This window comes from Lethenteron reissneri, chromosome 47, assembly GCF_015708825.2.
Source record: "Lethenteron reissneri isolate LAM-NWPU_2019-01 chromosome 47, ASM1570882v1, whole genome shotgun sequence".
Taxonomy (NCBI): domain Eukaryota; kingdom Metazoa; phylum Chordata; class Hyperoartia; order Petromyzontiformes; family Petromyzontidae; genus Lethenteron; species Lethenteron reissneri.
In genome coordinates, this window is record NC_083825.1 from 942,691 (window position 1) to 956,440 (window position 13,750).

Here is a 13,750-nt window from a genome sequence, read left to right on the forward strand (position 1 = left end):
TTGATTTTTCACTCGAAGTTTTTCCTAATGTTTTTAACGCTCGCTGGTTTGTGTTTGTGTTTATATTTAATTTTTAAAAAGCCTTAAAAATAAACGCGACAAATTTGGCTTTTAAAAAAATGTACGCGGCTTGCGCTCCGGCAAATGGCTCGAGACCGCCGCTCCCGTCGTGCCGCCGAGACGCTGCGGAGGGCCTCTCGCTCCAAGCCTTCGTTTGCGAAACAAAAGTGCAAGCGACCCCCCCCCCCCCCCGCACTCCACCCCCAAGGGAAATTACACGACGTTCCGAAGCAATTAAATGCGATCACTTTGCCAAATTGCTAATTACGTGACAAAAAAATCGTGAAGCAAAGTAATTCTGAAAAAATTTCATTCTTCTGATTTGTCCGCGGTGGGTTTGCTTCGCGGAGTTGTTGTGGATGCCACCCTGTCACTTGCATGCCGAGTGTCCCAAAGGCTGCATGAGCAACGTCTTGCTTGCTGAGCATGGACCTGCCTGCGTCTCCCTTCCCCTCCTTCCTCCTCCACCGCCTCCTCCTCCTCCTCCTGCCGCCGCTGCTGCTACTGTGTTGGTTTTTTTTTGACGCACGCTCCCAACCCCCCTCGGGGTGCGTCTACCCTGACAGTCGCAGACAGCGAACGAGAACCCTGGCCCATTTGAGAGAGGAGAAAAAAATAAATTCTAATGAATTAAAAAAAAATAAAACAACGTGCAGGACCACTCTGCGGTGCCAGCGCTGCCGGACTGTTGTCGCTCGCCCGCGATCACGACGCACCGGTGCGGCGTTTGAGCCCCTTCAGAATCGTAATCTTTATTTATACTGGAGGAATCCGATGAGCTATAAAAAAAATCTTTTTCACACATGTCCAGTAGCTCCTGGACACCGTAGACGAATTGGAGGGGTTAAAGCAATCTGGGGGGCGGGTGAGTGGTGGGAGGGGCGGCCCTAATGTTGTTATGCCCTTCCACCTTGACACCGCCGTTGCCGCCAATAACCGTATAAATAAACGTTGTGAAACGCGTTTCGTCGTAGACGTTAATCTCAAGAGTACGTAGCGGCTGTGCAGTGCGACGAGAGGATTTGTGAGGATGGAGGCTCTGGCGCTGATCTCTGCGGCGGCGGCGGCAGCGGCGGCTGGGCGAGTGGGGACGGCTCGAGGCATCGTTGCACTTTGAACGACAATCAGTCACGAGGCTTCGGCGGGGGGAGGGAAACGGAGCGCCAGGGCCCAAACGTAACCCAATAATAATTACACAGCAATTAGCCGGTATTTCCACAATATTACACATTTATTGCTACCTTGGGACATAAATGGCTTGATTTATTTTCATTTCATTTGCTTTTTTTTTCGTTCAACCGTAAGTACACACGCAACCGTTGGAATCTCGCTTCGTAGTTCTCAGCTCTTGTTTAGCCACACGCATGTAGTTTGTGAAAAGGGCCGCCCCCCCCCCCCCACTCCTCCTGTTTGTTTTGTTTGGGTTAAATTCATAACGTGGCATTAACCTACATCATTGCGGGGGTGTGCTGGCCGCGAGCTGGGCTGGACGGAGCTGGCGGAGGGGGGGAGAGAGGCGTGGGGGGTGATTGAGGGAGGAGAGAGGGGAGCCTTGGCAGTTGAATGTTGCAGAGCGGTCGCCAAAGCCCCCCGGCCCCTTTCGGCACAGCGAGACCAACAAACGTGTCTCCCCTCCCGGCCGCAGCGTTCAGCCTTTGCATTTGAACACTCGGCCTTGTGTGAAGTGAGCCTCCCGAGAAAGACATTATAATTGCCTGGTGTGTACGTGCGTGCACATTTGTGTAAGCGTGTGTGTGCGTGTGTGTATGCGTGCATGCGTGTGTTTCCGTGTGTGCGCGTTTTCCCCCCCTGGTGGAACAGAGTTTTGTTGTTAGTCTGAAGGGGACAGAGCAGAGTAACGAATATTGCCATAAACCGAAGAGGCCCTTTTTATGGTTAGTTTTTTTTGAGGGGGGGAATGCGGTACTCCTCTAGACGGGAGGAGAAGAGTTCAACTTTTATTAGTAATACACTTTTTACCTTTTACGGTCAAAGCCACATTTTAGCCTATTTTAAATCGACACGCAGCAGCTCTCCAGCATGTGTTTAACGGCCAAGTCAGCCGAAAGCGGGACGACACGGTGAGCCCACGCTCGCGTTAAGGACCGCGTTGCTGGTCGAGCAGAGATGGTGGACTTACGGAAGCCCTGAGAGAGAGAGAGAGGCGGGAGGAGAGGGGTTTGGCTCACTTAGTGGACTGGCTTGGCCCAGCTTGTTGCTTCCTGTTATCCCTCACACCTCCTCCTTGCCTTCACGCCGTCTCCCCCCTCAGAGCAAGAATCCGCTAAGAAATGCCGAGCTCGCTACGGGGTTGACCAGCAGAATAACTGGTGTAGCCCTTGCAGGTGTGTATCGCCACTTCTGCAGCCACCTTTCCACCCGCCCCCCGCCCCACCTCCGCCCCACCCCCTGCCCCACCCCCCCCACCCTCTGTCGCACGCCACGTTTCGTCGCAAAAAAAAAACGAACGTCGACCAAAATGAGTAAACGGATAATGGTTAGCGCAAACGTGTAGCGTGATGTTGCCGATGTCGCGCGCGCCCCTGCGGCTGGTCTGAACGCCTCGCACGCAACCACCGTCTTGTGGTCGGGAAGAACTCAATGGCTCAATGGGACGATTTTTCTGTGTGTGTGTTTTTTTATGCTTATTGGTTATTATTTGGCTGAAATACGAATTGGCGGCTGTTGGTTTTTCGCGCCTTGCAATGAGAACTGTGGCCCGCTTCTGCTCTGGCGTACGAGTAAAATAGAATGTGCTGCCCATCCCAAGACTCGCCGCTGCCAAACACCAGCGTCAATAATACACGTCCGAGACCTTGGGTCCACGATAGAGAGGGGGAAATGATGTTGAACTTCAGACACCGCCGCCCCCTTTCGAACGAGTTGGGTTCGTGAGCAAACACGAAGGCAACGATTGCTTAATGTGTCCGACCTCGTGACCTCTTGACGTGGCTCTTGTTGGCTGAGGCACACTTTGGCGCTCATTGTCAACACGGCCAGGTTGATAGCAGCTGCTCATAACGAAGGAAAACGGACGTTTTTATTGCATGTGCCTTATGACAACGATAAAAAGCAGCTCCGAACATTGTCATGAAATTGCCTGGAACTGCTATGTAATCACTTATCGGTTCCAGGATATTGGTGGTGGTGTGTGACAAGCCAAAGGTGAAATACTTATTAAATGTAAATAATTAAACCGAATGTTTAATGCGCCATGAAGGTGATCGGCAGACCATTGCTGGTCAGCCACGTTGCCAATCGGGGATTGCGCAATATTTGTGACGTCCAAACTGGACCCCGTCACCCATTTGGTCTTTGTGTGACGACGCCCAACCGGAGGTTGTTAGTGGACAAAATAGGTGTCAAGTGACCGGTCGTGTGAATAATTGGAGGAACGGACCGTCGATCACACCGCAGTCACGTACCTTGTGACTCGCCGCGTCAAAAAAAACCACACACACAGATAACAAAAATACATGCCGTTTTGAGGTTGGTTGTTTCTTGACGGTGTTGTGAGGCATTGAGACCATCCGTGCCAGCTTCACCATTTGCCGGCCGGCGGTTCTAACGGAGACGGGCGCTCGTAGATAAACGTCTCGCCTGCTGGTTGCGCTCGTGCGATGGAGCCACGTGGTGGCACGCGCCGCGCGACACGCGGGCGGGCAGGCGGGACAGAGTCGCGCACTCCTCTCCGCGTCTCCCTTGCCCCCCCCCCTCCCTCTCCGCTTGCCTGCCTCTAACACCTCCCGTTATTAGAGAACGCCTCTCGCCCATTGAACATGCTACCGCGACACGTGCCGACAAAACGGCAGGAAAAAAAACCGTTGGAAACTCTCGAAGGTACATGTTTAAAGAGGATTGGAAAGAAAAAAAGGATCCTGCCGATGTTACTAACCAAACCCTTCTCCAACCCCCCTGCCCCTCCTGTTTTCTCGTTTACCTGTTTGGCTCTCTGGACCTGGTGGTTTGTCAACGTTGGCTTGGGGTGGCTGCGGTGGTCTCGTTTTGTTGCCCTCGCCCCCTCCCGAGGTCGCACTCTGCGTCTCGATCTCCCCAATTAAACAAAGCGGCGCGCCGCGGGGGGTGGAACTTCACGAGCGTGCGGTGTCCCCTGCCTCAAAGCTCCTGCTACGTTCTACGTTCTTTTTGCAAGAGAAGGCACGCTGAGAGAGACAAATAGTGGCGAATACTAAAATTTCACGTGTAATCTTAACGTGTCGAATCCCCAAAACGAAGATTAAATCCAGTTGTTATTTTCATTTTGGATGAATTTCTGCAGTCGGTGCGTTCGCGCAGACCGTTAAGTTTGCGGAACATTTGGCCGCTACGGGAGCGCGCCCCGGCTGCCAACTCTTGCAAAGTCCCGCGGGTCTTTAAGTGCAACGGAAACGAGGCTTGCTTTTGAGGATGCAGCAGTAACAACACGGCAACATTGGGACACATTAGGGGGCGGGGGCGATGCATTGGACAGATCCTCAAAGGAGCTTGTCTCAGAATGGGATTGACGCTGGTGCAGGAACGCTTAAGCCATCGCCACAGCGTAGGTTCCGTGGTCGTGCTGTGCGCACGGCCGTCTCGATGCGTTTACGGGGGGGTTGTAACCGCGCGTGTTGTCCGGCACGACGTCCGACGTTTCGCTCCACGCACTGGCAGCTGGTGACTTTTTACGATCGTCGACGGAGAGAGTTTGGCCGCTTCCGTTCGGTTTCACGAAGAAAAACTCCCGGCACGCAGCGCGAAACGTCGGACGTCGTGCCGAACGAAAAACGAGCGGTACGACCTGACTAACGACATGGGAGAAGTTAATTCATCACTGCTTGCGGTTGTCAATCAGCCAGTCAGTCTGCTGCTGCTGCTGCTGCAGTAGTCATTGACGAGAGCGCTATGTGGCGAATGCATTACAATGTCGGGTTTCTTGCCCACGGACGTGGGAGTAGAATTACTCGGGCAGGTTTTTTTTTGCCTCGAAGTTTCCCCATGTCAGGTGTGACCCGTGGAATTGAGGTGAATGTCGGGGAGACATATCGCTTGCCTCCGCTCGCTTGCCCCAGCCGCTCGCTTGCCCCAGCCACTGGTTCGCTAAGCAAGCCTCTCCTGCTGGGAGCAACTCGGGCTCGCCGAAGGAAAATGGCGCTCTTTATTGAAAGAAAAAAATAAAATCAAGGCTCGGCTTTCACGCAACCGCAGTTAAAGAGAGGTAATTTCTGCTCGGTAAACAAGCGCGGGCCTTGAAACTAAACTATTCAGCTTAGATTTGGGAGTTATTTATAGAGAACTTCCCCCCACTCACCCCCGCCCTGCCTTCTCCTCCATGAGCACATTTCACGTAATTCGATCTAAGTGAGTCAAAATGTACTCCATAAAACTCGCTCTGCTTGCGCGCATAGGTGCTGTTTTCTTTTCTAATGGCGTCTTTACTCCGTGGTAAAAACCCGGGGGGGGGGGGGGAGCACAAGTGGCGGTGAAGTGCGGCTGGTAACAGCGTGGGGAGAGCGAGAGAGAGACACGCACATCTCGCAAACGCCAGCGAGCTTGTAACGCTGCCAGAGTTGCGCACGGCGCTTAATTAATCCTCAAGTTGAACCTACCGGCACTACCGGCAAAGCCGACCGTAACATTATTAATGAATATGCTACGCACGTAAAACAATTATACTTTCTCTGAGCGGTTAGTGATTCAAATTTCATCCTACTTGGAAAAAAATAAGTTTGGTTCACAAAGGCCACTTCGTTCGATGGTTTTCTTTTGACCACTTTAGTCTCCGTGCTGGTGAGGTAAAGAGTAGGTGAAGTGAACGTCTAACTCGCTCTGCTTGCAAGTCCCACATGCCGTTAGAACATCATCCATTAAAAATAAAACTAGCGTCGCTACATTTCCTCGGAACAAATGTCCTCTCTTTCCCTTTTTTAATAAGCGGACGTTTTATCAGATGCAGTTGTAATAGCAGCAATCTGCTCGCCTTGGCCGCTAATGACTGCCGCGTGTACGACGAGCGAAGCGCTGGCGGGACAAATACTCAAAGCAGCGACGCTGCAGCCGCCGTGCAAGGTCGCATTGAAGAGGCCATTTTTGACCGATAACATTAAGAGACGGACATTTACTTTTTTTTCAGATTTAAGGGTCGTAAATATTTGCCTCGTGGGTTATTTTTTTAGACGAATGTTTAATTCCGCCCCCCACCCCCCCCTAAAAAAATAAACTCGGGCCTTGCGTGGAGTTATTAAAGCTAGACTCTGGCCGGCAATTACTTTGTTGGTGTTGAAGTCGCCTTTTTGGGCTATTAAATTTTCCGCTTGTTTAAATGTTTTGTTATTGCCATGTTGCTCACAGCACCGCTGGTTAAAGAGCTGTCCTATTCACGTTGTCTTTAATCTATTGACAGTAAGTGCAGTTCTTGTGGGCTCGACCCGACTTGTCGTACACTACAACGTCCTGCATATGAATGTTCTTTCTTTTCACGAAGAAAGAACACGCTAAAAACACCGATGTGAACGATTATAATGAAGGGTTTTTTATTTTTGTAAGCGTGTAAATGCACACTTGATTAACTGGGATTTTGACGATCAGCCACCCCAGCCACGTTCTCTCGCTGCCAAAGGTCGCGTTCGGTCCTTCCTAATGCTCTGACTTTTTTTCCCTGGGTGCATGTCCACAGTTACTGACTTCCTTTGCCCCTCTCCCCGCCCGTCTCTCCTGTGCCTGTGTCTCTTCCCCCCTTTTTTGGCTATGCGGCAGTCTGTAATGAGGATAATTAGCCTGTGGTAGGTACTCGCTCGATTACCGAACCTTCTTTGTCCTTCTCTGTGCCTCCTTCGTCCGTGTCCCTTGCACCCGATAACCCACCCCCCCCCCCCCCCCCCCCCCGCATGCGTTAACCGGCTCTCGCGCGTCGCCGTCCACGGCGAGCCAGCGGGCTCTCACGCGCGCGTTAACGCTGCCGGTTCCCCTCGTGCTTGGCAGCAATGGCTAGGCCACATCCACCACCAGCGACGGTGGTGAAGCAGGTAAACGACGATGTTCCCGCCCCCGCGTTTTAACTTTGAACGGAGTGTGCGTTTGTGTGTGTGTGTGTGCGCACGCGCGCACGCGATTGCCTTGCGTCGGTTGTGTGCCAAACATTGCCCTGAGCCCGTTTCGCCCTCAGTGATGTCACCGCCCAGGGTGCTTGGCTTGCAGACGCCTCCCGTCCAGCCACTGGCCAGGCTCAACTTTGCTTAGCTTCCGAGATCAAGTGAGGGCACTCTTAAAAAAATTCAACTACTAACAAAAAAGCAATGCTTGTTTATATTCTGTTCTATGAAAGTGGTTACAGTAATTTTAAAAGGAGTGGCTTCTTTTTGCATTGCACATTAAAAAAACCTATTTAAGTCTTTGCTCAAACAATACCGTACAAAGACCTCCCTCCATGTCCTTCCTGGTCATGGGGGTTTGACTATACTTCACCACGCTGGTCAGTGCGAGTTGGTGAAGGAGGGGGTTGGGGGGATCACCCAGAACCGCTTCAGACATCGTCGGTCACCACTGATGTTAGCCGTGGCACGTCTCGCGAGCTTTGTTGGCCAAGGTAACCGTGAGCCATTGCACCAGCTGACCAGCACACATCCGGCCCAGCGACACGCAACCTTCCGCAAGACCAGTGACATTAAAACAACGTCCGCTTGTTTTATCGAGCGCGATTGTTTAAATTGTCTCTGCCCATCTCCGCTCCCTCGCTCACTGGAGCCGGTTGACCCATTGCCGACTCACGAGCAGCTTCGTGTGAGCCTAAGGGCCACGCGACGGCTGTGGAGTCGACATCGATCGCTCCACACGCCATCGCCCTCCGCGCAGATTCGTCTTCTTGGCCAGCGCTTACAACTCCTCAGCGACCGTCACATTCAGCTCGGCAATGTTTGGCATCACACCTTCATTCGCCTCAACCTAAACGCTTTAAATTAGGTCGATTATTATTGTTTTCTCACTTTTACAAATTATGTTTCAGTCCCATTGTCGTTCACCAGAAGGGTCATTTAAAGCAATGCTGTAATCTCCGGATTGTGAGATGCACCGTTAAACTTTGGCCCGGTATTGGTAAAGTGACGAATAAATTTGCTAAACAGGCAGAAAACCTGGACATGGTGTTGAAGTCGCCCCCAACTTCAGCTTTGATAGACGTGGAGGGAGAGAGGGGGGGATGTGCATCATATAATCCGGAGAATACAGCAAATGTTTAATTTGCCATGTGTACGAAGTGAAGGATTGTTAAACGAGGCTCAAAGCTCGCACCATATTGACATCTGGTTGCCATTTTGAGCGCTACCTGGAGCGGCGAGTCGGTCCGCTCACGCCTGAACATTGCTGCCAGGCTACAGGGAACTCGAGCGGTAGCCCGCGGCGGTGCGTTGCTCGTCGCGCAACCCCCCAGCTGTACTCCCCCATCCCCCCACCTCCCCACTTTACATCCCATTCCGTTCTTCGACAAGTGCAGGGAGGGAATAAGACGGATTACGCGTGGCGAATTGCCAGAGGCCTCGTTCCGCGTAAAAAGTCTCAAAACATCGCAAAAATAACCGACCCAAAACAAAACGCGCACGCTTTGCGTCACGAGTTAAAACGATCGCTCAGGTCTCTGTGTGACATGGCGCTCCTGCCCCCGCCAGTCCCCCCCCCGCCCCCCAACCGACCGCCCCGCGCGCACGAGACGCTGGTCCCAACGCTCGCCCGCCAGACGGGGTCCACGTTCCATGCCGCGACGGCCCTATTGGCATTCTCGCCGGTCGTAAACTCCCGAACTTCATCGCCGCCGCGAGGGCCCTCGCTCAGTTGTTTTCTTCAAGCGCCACTCCGACTTCTGCCCCGTTCGCGAACGGCGACGTTGAATCGAGAATCGCGAAATTGCGCAGCCGGTTCTTTGCAGTAAATGAATTGACATTTCATTCCAAACAAAACTAAATTCTGATGTGCTGCTGCTGCTGCAATATTTACATTAGACACTGCACTCTGCAAATGTAGCTATATCCCGCGTGACAGTTTAGCATCGTGTTAATGTTGCTGCATTGGCCAACGGTACCTACGAAAGTGGCACAGTTACTGCTGACAAAGCACGCTACGCAAGTTAACAGCTACAAAGCAGTTGTTTACAACTGGATACATTTAATTTTGATACTGCAGAAATAATATCAATTCCTGTTTAACTTGGCAGCTTATTGAATGGCAGTTAGCTTATTTTGTCGTCGGTAACGTGATTATGCATCGTCAGAGTTTTTATTTAAAGACGAGGAGTGTGCCTTGTTTAGGTTCAGAGCTCCTAAGTGTTGGCCCAATTGTAACAAACTATGAGAGAACAGCACTCAGAACTATAAACTTAGACCAAAGAAAATCAAACAGATTTACAATTGGCAGCACAAAAACGTCCATGTCGTATTGAATACAAAAAATTCAACCAGCAAATTATTTTCTTTGGCAATAGTAACAATTAAATCTCATTTCAACTTGGAGATTTCACTTCACAAACTCCCGCTCATTTGCCGAGTGTCGTTGCCATTCGCACATTCACTTTCGTGTCGTTCACGTGTCGCGCTGTACACCTTGAGGACAAATTCAAGGGCACTAAAGCTGACGGCTAAAGCACTAAAACATTGGGCCACCTAAACTGGTCTGGCAGTCAAGGCTTGCCTGGGCAAAATCCTCGATTTCACCGTCTATGCCAAGTCCCTTGCATTTTTCCCCCTGTTCGTTTTGTCAGACACAGAGCGCACACTTCAAAACTGCGGGTGAAATAGGTAGCTACTTGTTGCGTTCGGGCGTTGCAGAGCAGTGCATCACCTGTACGGTGATGACCTGGTGCTTTATCGGGCCCGCTGCTGCCATTCGAGGCACTGCCGGCCCCGCACACCGCACACAGGTGTTGCACTGCCCGGCCGCCAGATGTCCAACAAATGAAATGTTGTCCGAGACGTGGTAACGCTTGATTGGATCGCGTCGACCGCCTGATGTGTGCCATTAGTGACTCTGCGCTTTATTCACAGATAACTGTTTGCCTGTTTTCAGGAGGAAAAAGAAGTGTGCTCGCTACCCATACGACGATGACAGCTGTGCCAGCAATAACTCTTCTGACGAAAGCATGACCGACTCGCTCCCCGGCTCGCCAGCGCGCTGCCTGTCGCGCGGGCGCCTCCACCCCGGCGCCGGCGACCACCCGCACCACTCCCCAGCCACCTCCACCGCCGCCGCTTCGTCATCCCAGCGAGACAGAGACCCGCGGGATCTCCCGCACCCGGACTCGGCCCCCAAGGAGAGCCACGGCCCGCAGCAAGCCGAGCGCCACGGCTTCGAGCAGGTCCGCTCGCCCGCGCACTCCCACCCGCTGTACGGGCCGCCGCCGTTGCTCCCGCCGTCCCACGACCACTCGAACCACCACCAGGGCGCCGGCCCGGACCCCTCGCGCCTGGATTACCTGCGCTTCGAGCGGCCCGCGGTGCCGGAAGCGAGCCGGAGCCCGATGGCGCGGCGCGCCGACAAGCCGAGCCACCACCACGCGGAGCCGTGCCAGCCGCCGCGCTCGGACTTCGCGTGCGGCGAGCCCGGCCAGAACTCGACGTCGGATAAAAAGCAGCGGTCCTCGCACGCGGAAGCCGGCGCGCCGGCGCGCACAGAGGACGGCGCTCAGCAGCAGTCGGAGCGCCCGGGCAACGCCCCGGCTCACGGCAGGCACTCCCAGCACCACAAACGCGATCACGCCGCGCCCCCGCAGATGAGCCCCTTCGAGCAGACGCGGGCGCCCAGCAAGGACAGCCCGACGCACGCCGGCGCTCAGAAGTCGGCGCCCTCCTGCTCGTCCGACTACAAGCGCCCGGGGCAGCCCTACGCGGAGCACCCGCACGCCGCCCACCCCAAGTCGCCGCGGCTCGACCCCGCGCACGCACCGTCGCCTCTCGCCGCCAAGCCCGAGATGTTCTCCCCGTCCTTCCCGCTGCCCGTGCTCGGCCCGCGGATGATCCCCGGCGCCACCTCGCTCCCCTCCGCGCCGCCGCCGCACGGGGGCCTCGGCCGCCCCCTCGCGCAGCCGGCCGCGGGCCTGCCCTTCTCGGCGGCCCCGTCGCCGTTCTCGCCCGGCGGCTCCCTGTCCTACTCGCCGACGCAGCACGTGCCGCCCTCCTCCGCGATCGCCTTCCCCCCGTCGCACTTTGCGCTGCAGTTCCACCATGCCATGCTCCTGGCGCAGGCGCAGCCGCTGTCTCTGGTCACCAAGCCCAGCAAGTGACGGCGCCGCGTAGGCCCCCCCGCGACGACGCCACCCTCCGCAAGTCCCTCGCCCATCCCCACCCCCCACGCCACTCGCGGCAACCGTGGTGCCGGCCGGCCCTGAGCACACCAGACCCCCCCCCCTCCCCCCCCCCAAGTCAGTACCGATCCCTTTCGCTCACTCCAGACCTAGAGCCACTTCCCGACTCACTCCAGCCTCTGCGCCAAGTCCACAGACAGAAAACTGCTGGTCAATATTTGACCTTTTGCTTCGCAATTTCTGAGGTCCTTTTCGTGTGTAATCATGCATTTTATGAAAACATTTTATAAAACATGTTCCACAGCGACTATAGAAGATATGTTTACCTGATTTCTACATGTATGATATTATTTCCTTTTTGGATTGTTGGGTGTTTAGCTTTTAAAATACAAAATTGAAAAAAGTTTCAACGTAAACTTGATCCGTTTGTTTTTATTATTTTTTTAATTGAAGACTTCCAGCGCAGGAGACCTTGAGTGGACGGTGGTTATTTTTGATATGTATTTGTGCCGACGTTTAAGCCAAGTCATTGTACATTGGTTAGAAATGTGTGTGTGTGTGTGCGCGTGACTCTGTCAAGCTCCACCTTATTTTGGCTTTTGTAATATGTAAGCACCCATTTCCTCTCAAGTTGTTAGCTTAACGTCTCATGGCAGTGGACACCTGCACAGTTTGTAGCTACTATGTATTTATTAACCTTGCTTGATGGTAACAATTTAGCTTTCATTTTATTTTATTTTTTCAATCGTTATTGCATTTGTTATATTTTGTACGCTTGTTTTTTGCGGAGAGCGAGAGAGAGAGCGACCGTGCGAGAGAGAGAGAGAAGAAATATTCTGTGGCCAAATCTATGAAATTTTAAAAATGACAATTCTTTTTTTTGGTAATAAGTGCATTGTTGTCACATAAAAAAATATATTGGGGGGCGGGGGGGGGGGGATGGGGCGGGGGGACGAGGAGAGAGACGATGTTTAGTACAAGTTATGAATTTTTTTGGTGGAATTGCATTTTAACACATTGTACATTCTATGGGTAAACTTTGACAACGTGTCGAGATGTGTAATTTGCTGTTGACCTGCGAGAATAGGACGAGCACAGAATTCAACCACAGAAGAGAAACCAACCACACGAACTTGCGATCCGTACTCGGATTCGAAAAAAGTTGAAATGCCACCTTGTTAATATTTGCTGTTTAAAAAAATGCTTTGAGAGTTTCCTCGTTGAGATTTTGTAATTTGCTTATTCTGTACATGTCTGTAGCATGCTTTTTTCTCCAAAAATAAAAAAAACACTCATTCTGGTTTTTTACCCTCAGTATTTTTTTCTTCTGAAATCTTTTAGATGCACAGCGAGTCGCTCAGCATAGATTCAACGTGTGTGTGCACGTGGCGAATGAGAGCACGTTGGTTAAGGTTCCGTCTCGAGAGCGTAACGAAGACCCTCCGTGTCGCTCTTCACGGATCTCTGAACGATCACCTAATGAAGGCCAGCAAGGCACACGAGGGGGCGGGTGGCCAACAATCACGCCCGACCGCCTTTGTTTCCCCCGTGGCAATGTTTGCATACCACACCTTGTATCCATTTAAGGCCTGGGACTGGTTTATATTCGCCGCTGTTATTGGCTGTGAGCAAGAACTGAACTCGGATTAGATCGTGTTAATATTGTGTCGTGGAAAGAGAATCAGAATCTTTATACTGGAGAAAGCCGCTGAGCTGTGAAGCTATTTTTTCAGAAATGTCCAGTAGGGGCAGGTCAGAAAGTTACAACAACAATACAAAAACACGATAGGAGTGCAAAGTATAGGTCAGGTAAGCAAATCACGGAACAAATTAAGCTCAAACCAAATAATATTTAACAGGTAAGGCCCGCAGAGTTATAGAGCTCTTTTTATTACGCGACCTGGCCATAAGTGATAGCCTAATGAAGGGCCTTCACGTGCAAATCTAAAGCAGTCAAAATACTTTAAATGGTAAATGTGGAGGGGAAAACCGGAGGACCTGGAGACAAATCCATGCGACCACAGGGAGAGCGCCATGCAAACTCCAAATATCCACGCGTCAGGGTCTGGATCGAACGCACGACAATAAAAAGGTGTTACTTTCGAAGATCTAAAGGGAGAAAAAAACATCGTGATTGTGATGTTGATAATATTTGCAAAATCAATTAATCACACCGTATTTCTGTAAAGGCGCCTTTCTTAAAACCAAGACCCCTGTAAATAAAAGGATCGTCCGTTGAACATGTGAACCCCTGCAATAACAAATGCCATTTAGGTTGATCTTCGACCTTACATGTCGTTACATTCATTTAGTTCTCATCGGTGATATGCAGGATTGATCCGGGTAAACGCGAATTGAGTGCACGTTGCAAATGTGGATGTAGCGCGTTTGGCTCTGTTTATAAATAATTATAATAGCCTCTATGCA

General features: G+C 52.1%; 1 protein-coding gene across 11 annotated transcripts in view; it reads left to right on the plus strand.

Annotated features, from left to right (window-relative positions):
* LOC133354480 (transcription factor 7-like 2) overlaps positions 1-12,631 on the plus strand; it is a 169,251-nt gene extending 156,620 nt beyond the window's left edge. For 3 of the 11 annotated variants that reach the window (XM_061571340.1, XM_061571338.1, XM_061571339.1), the window contains exons 12-14: positions 2,333-2,405; positions 7,205-7,291; positions 10,090-12,631. In XM_061571340.1, coding sequence (XP_061427324.1) covers positions 2,333-2,405; positions 7,205-7,291; positions 10,090-11,302 — 1,373 coding nt within the window. In that variant the 3' untranslated portion in view covers positions 11,303-12,631. Of the gene's footprint in view, positions 1-2,332; positions 2,406-6,795; positions 6,822-7,204; positions 7,292-10,067 lie in introns of all 11 variants that reach the window. The other 8 variants (XM_061571341.1, XM_061571342.1, XM_061571343.1 and 5 more) reach the window with 6 other exon arrangements.
* Positions 12,632-13,750: the final 1,119 nt, after the last annotated feature.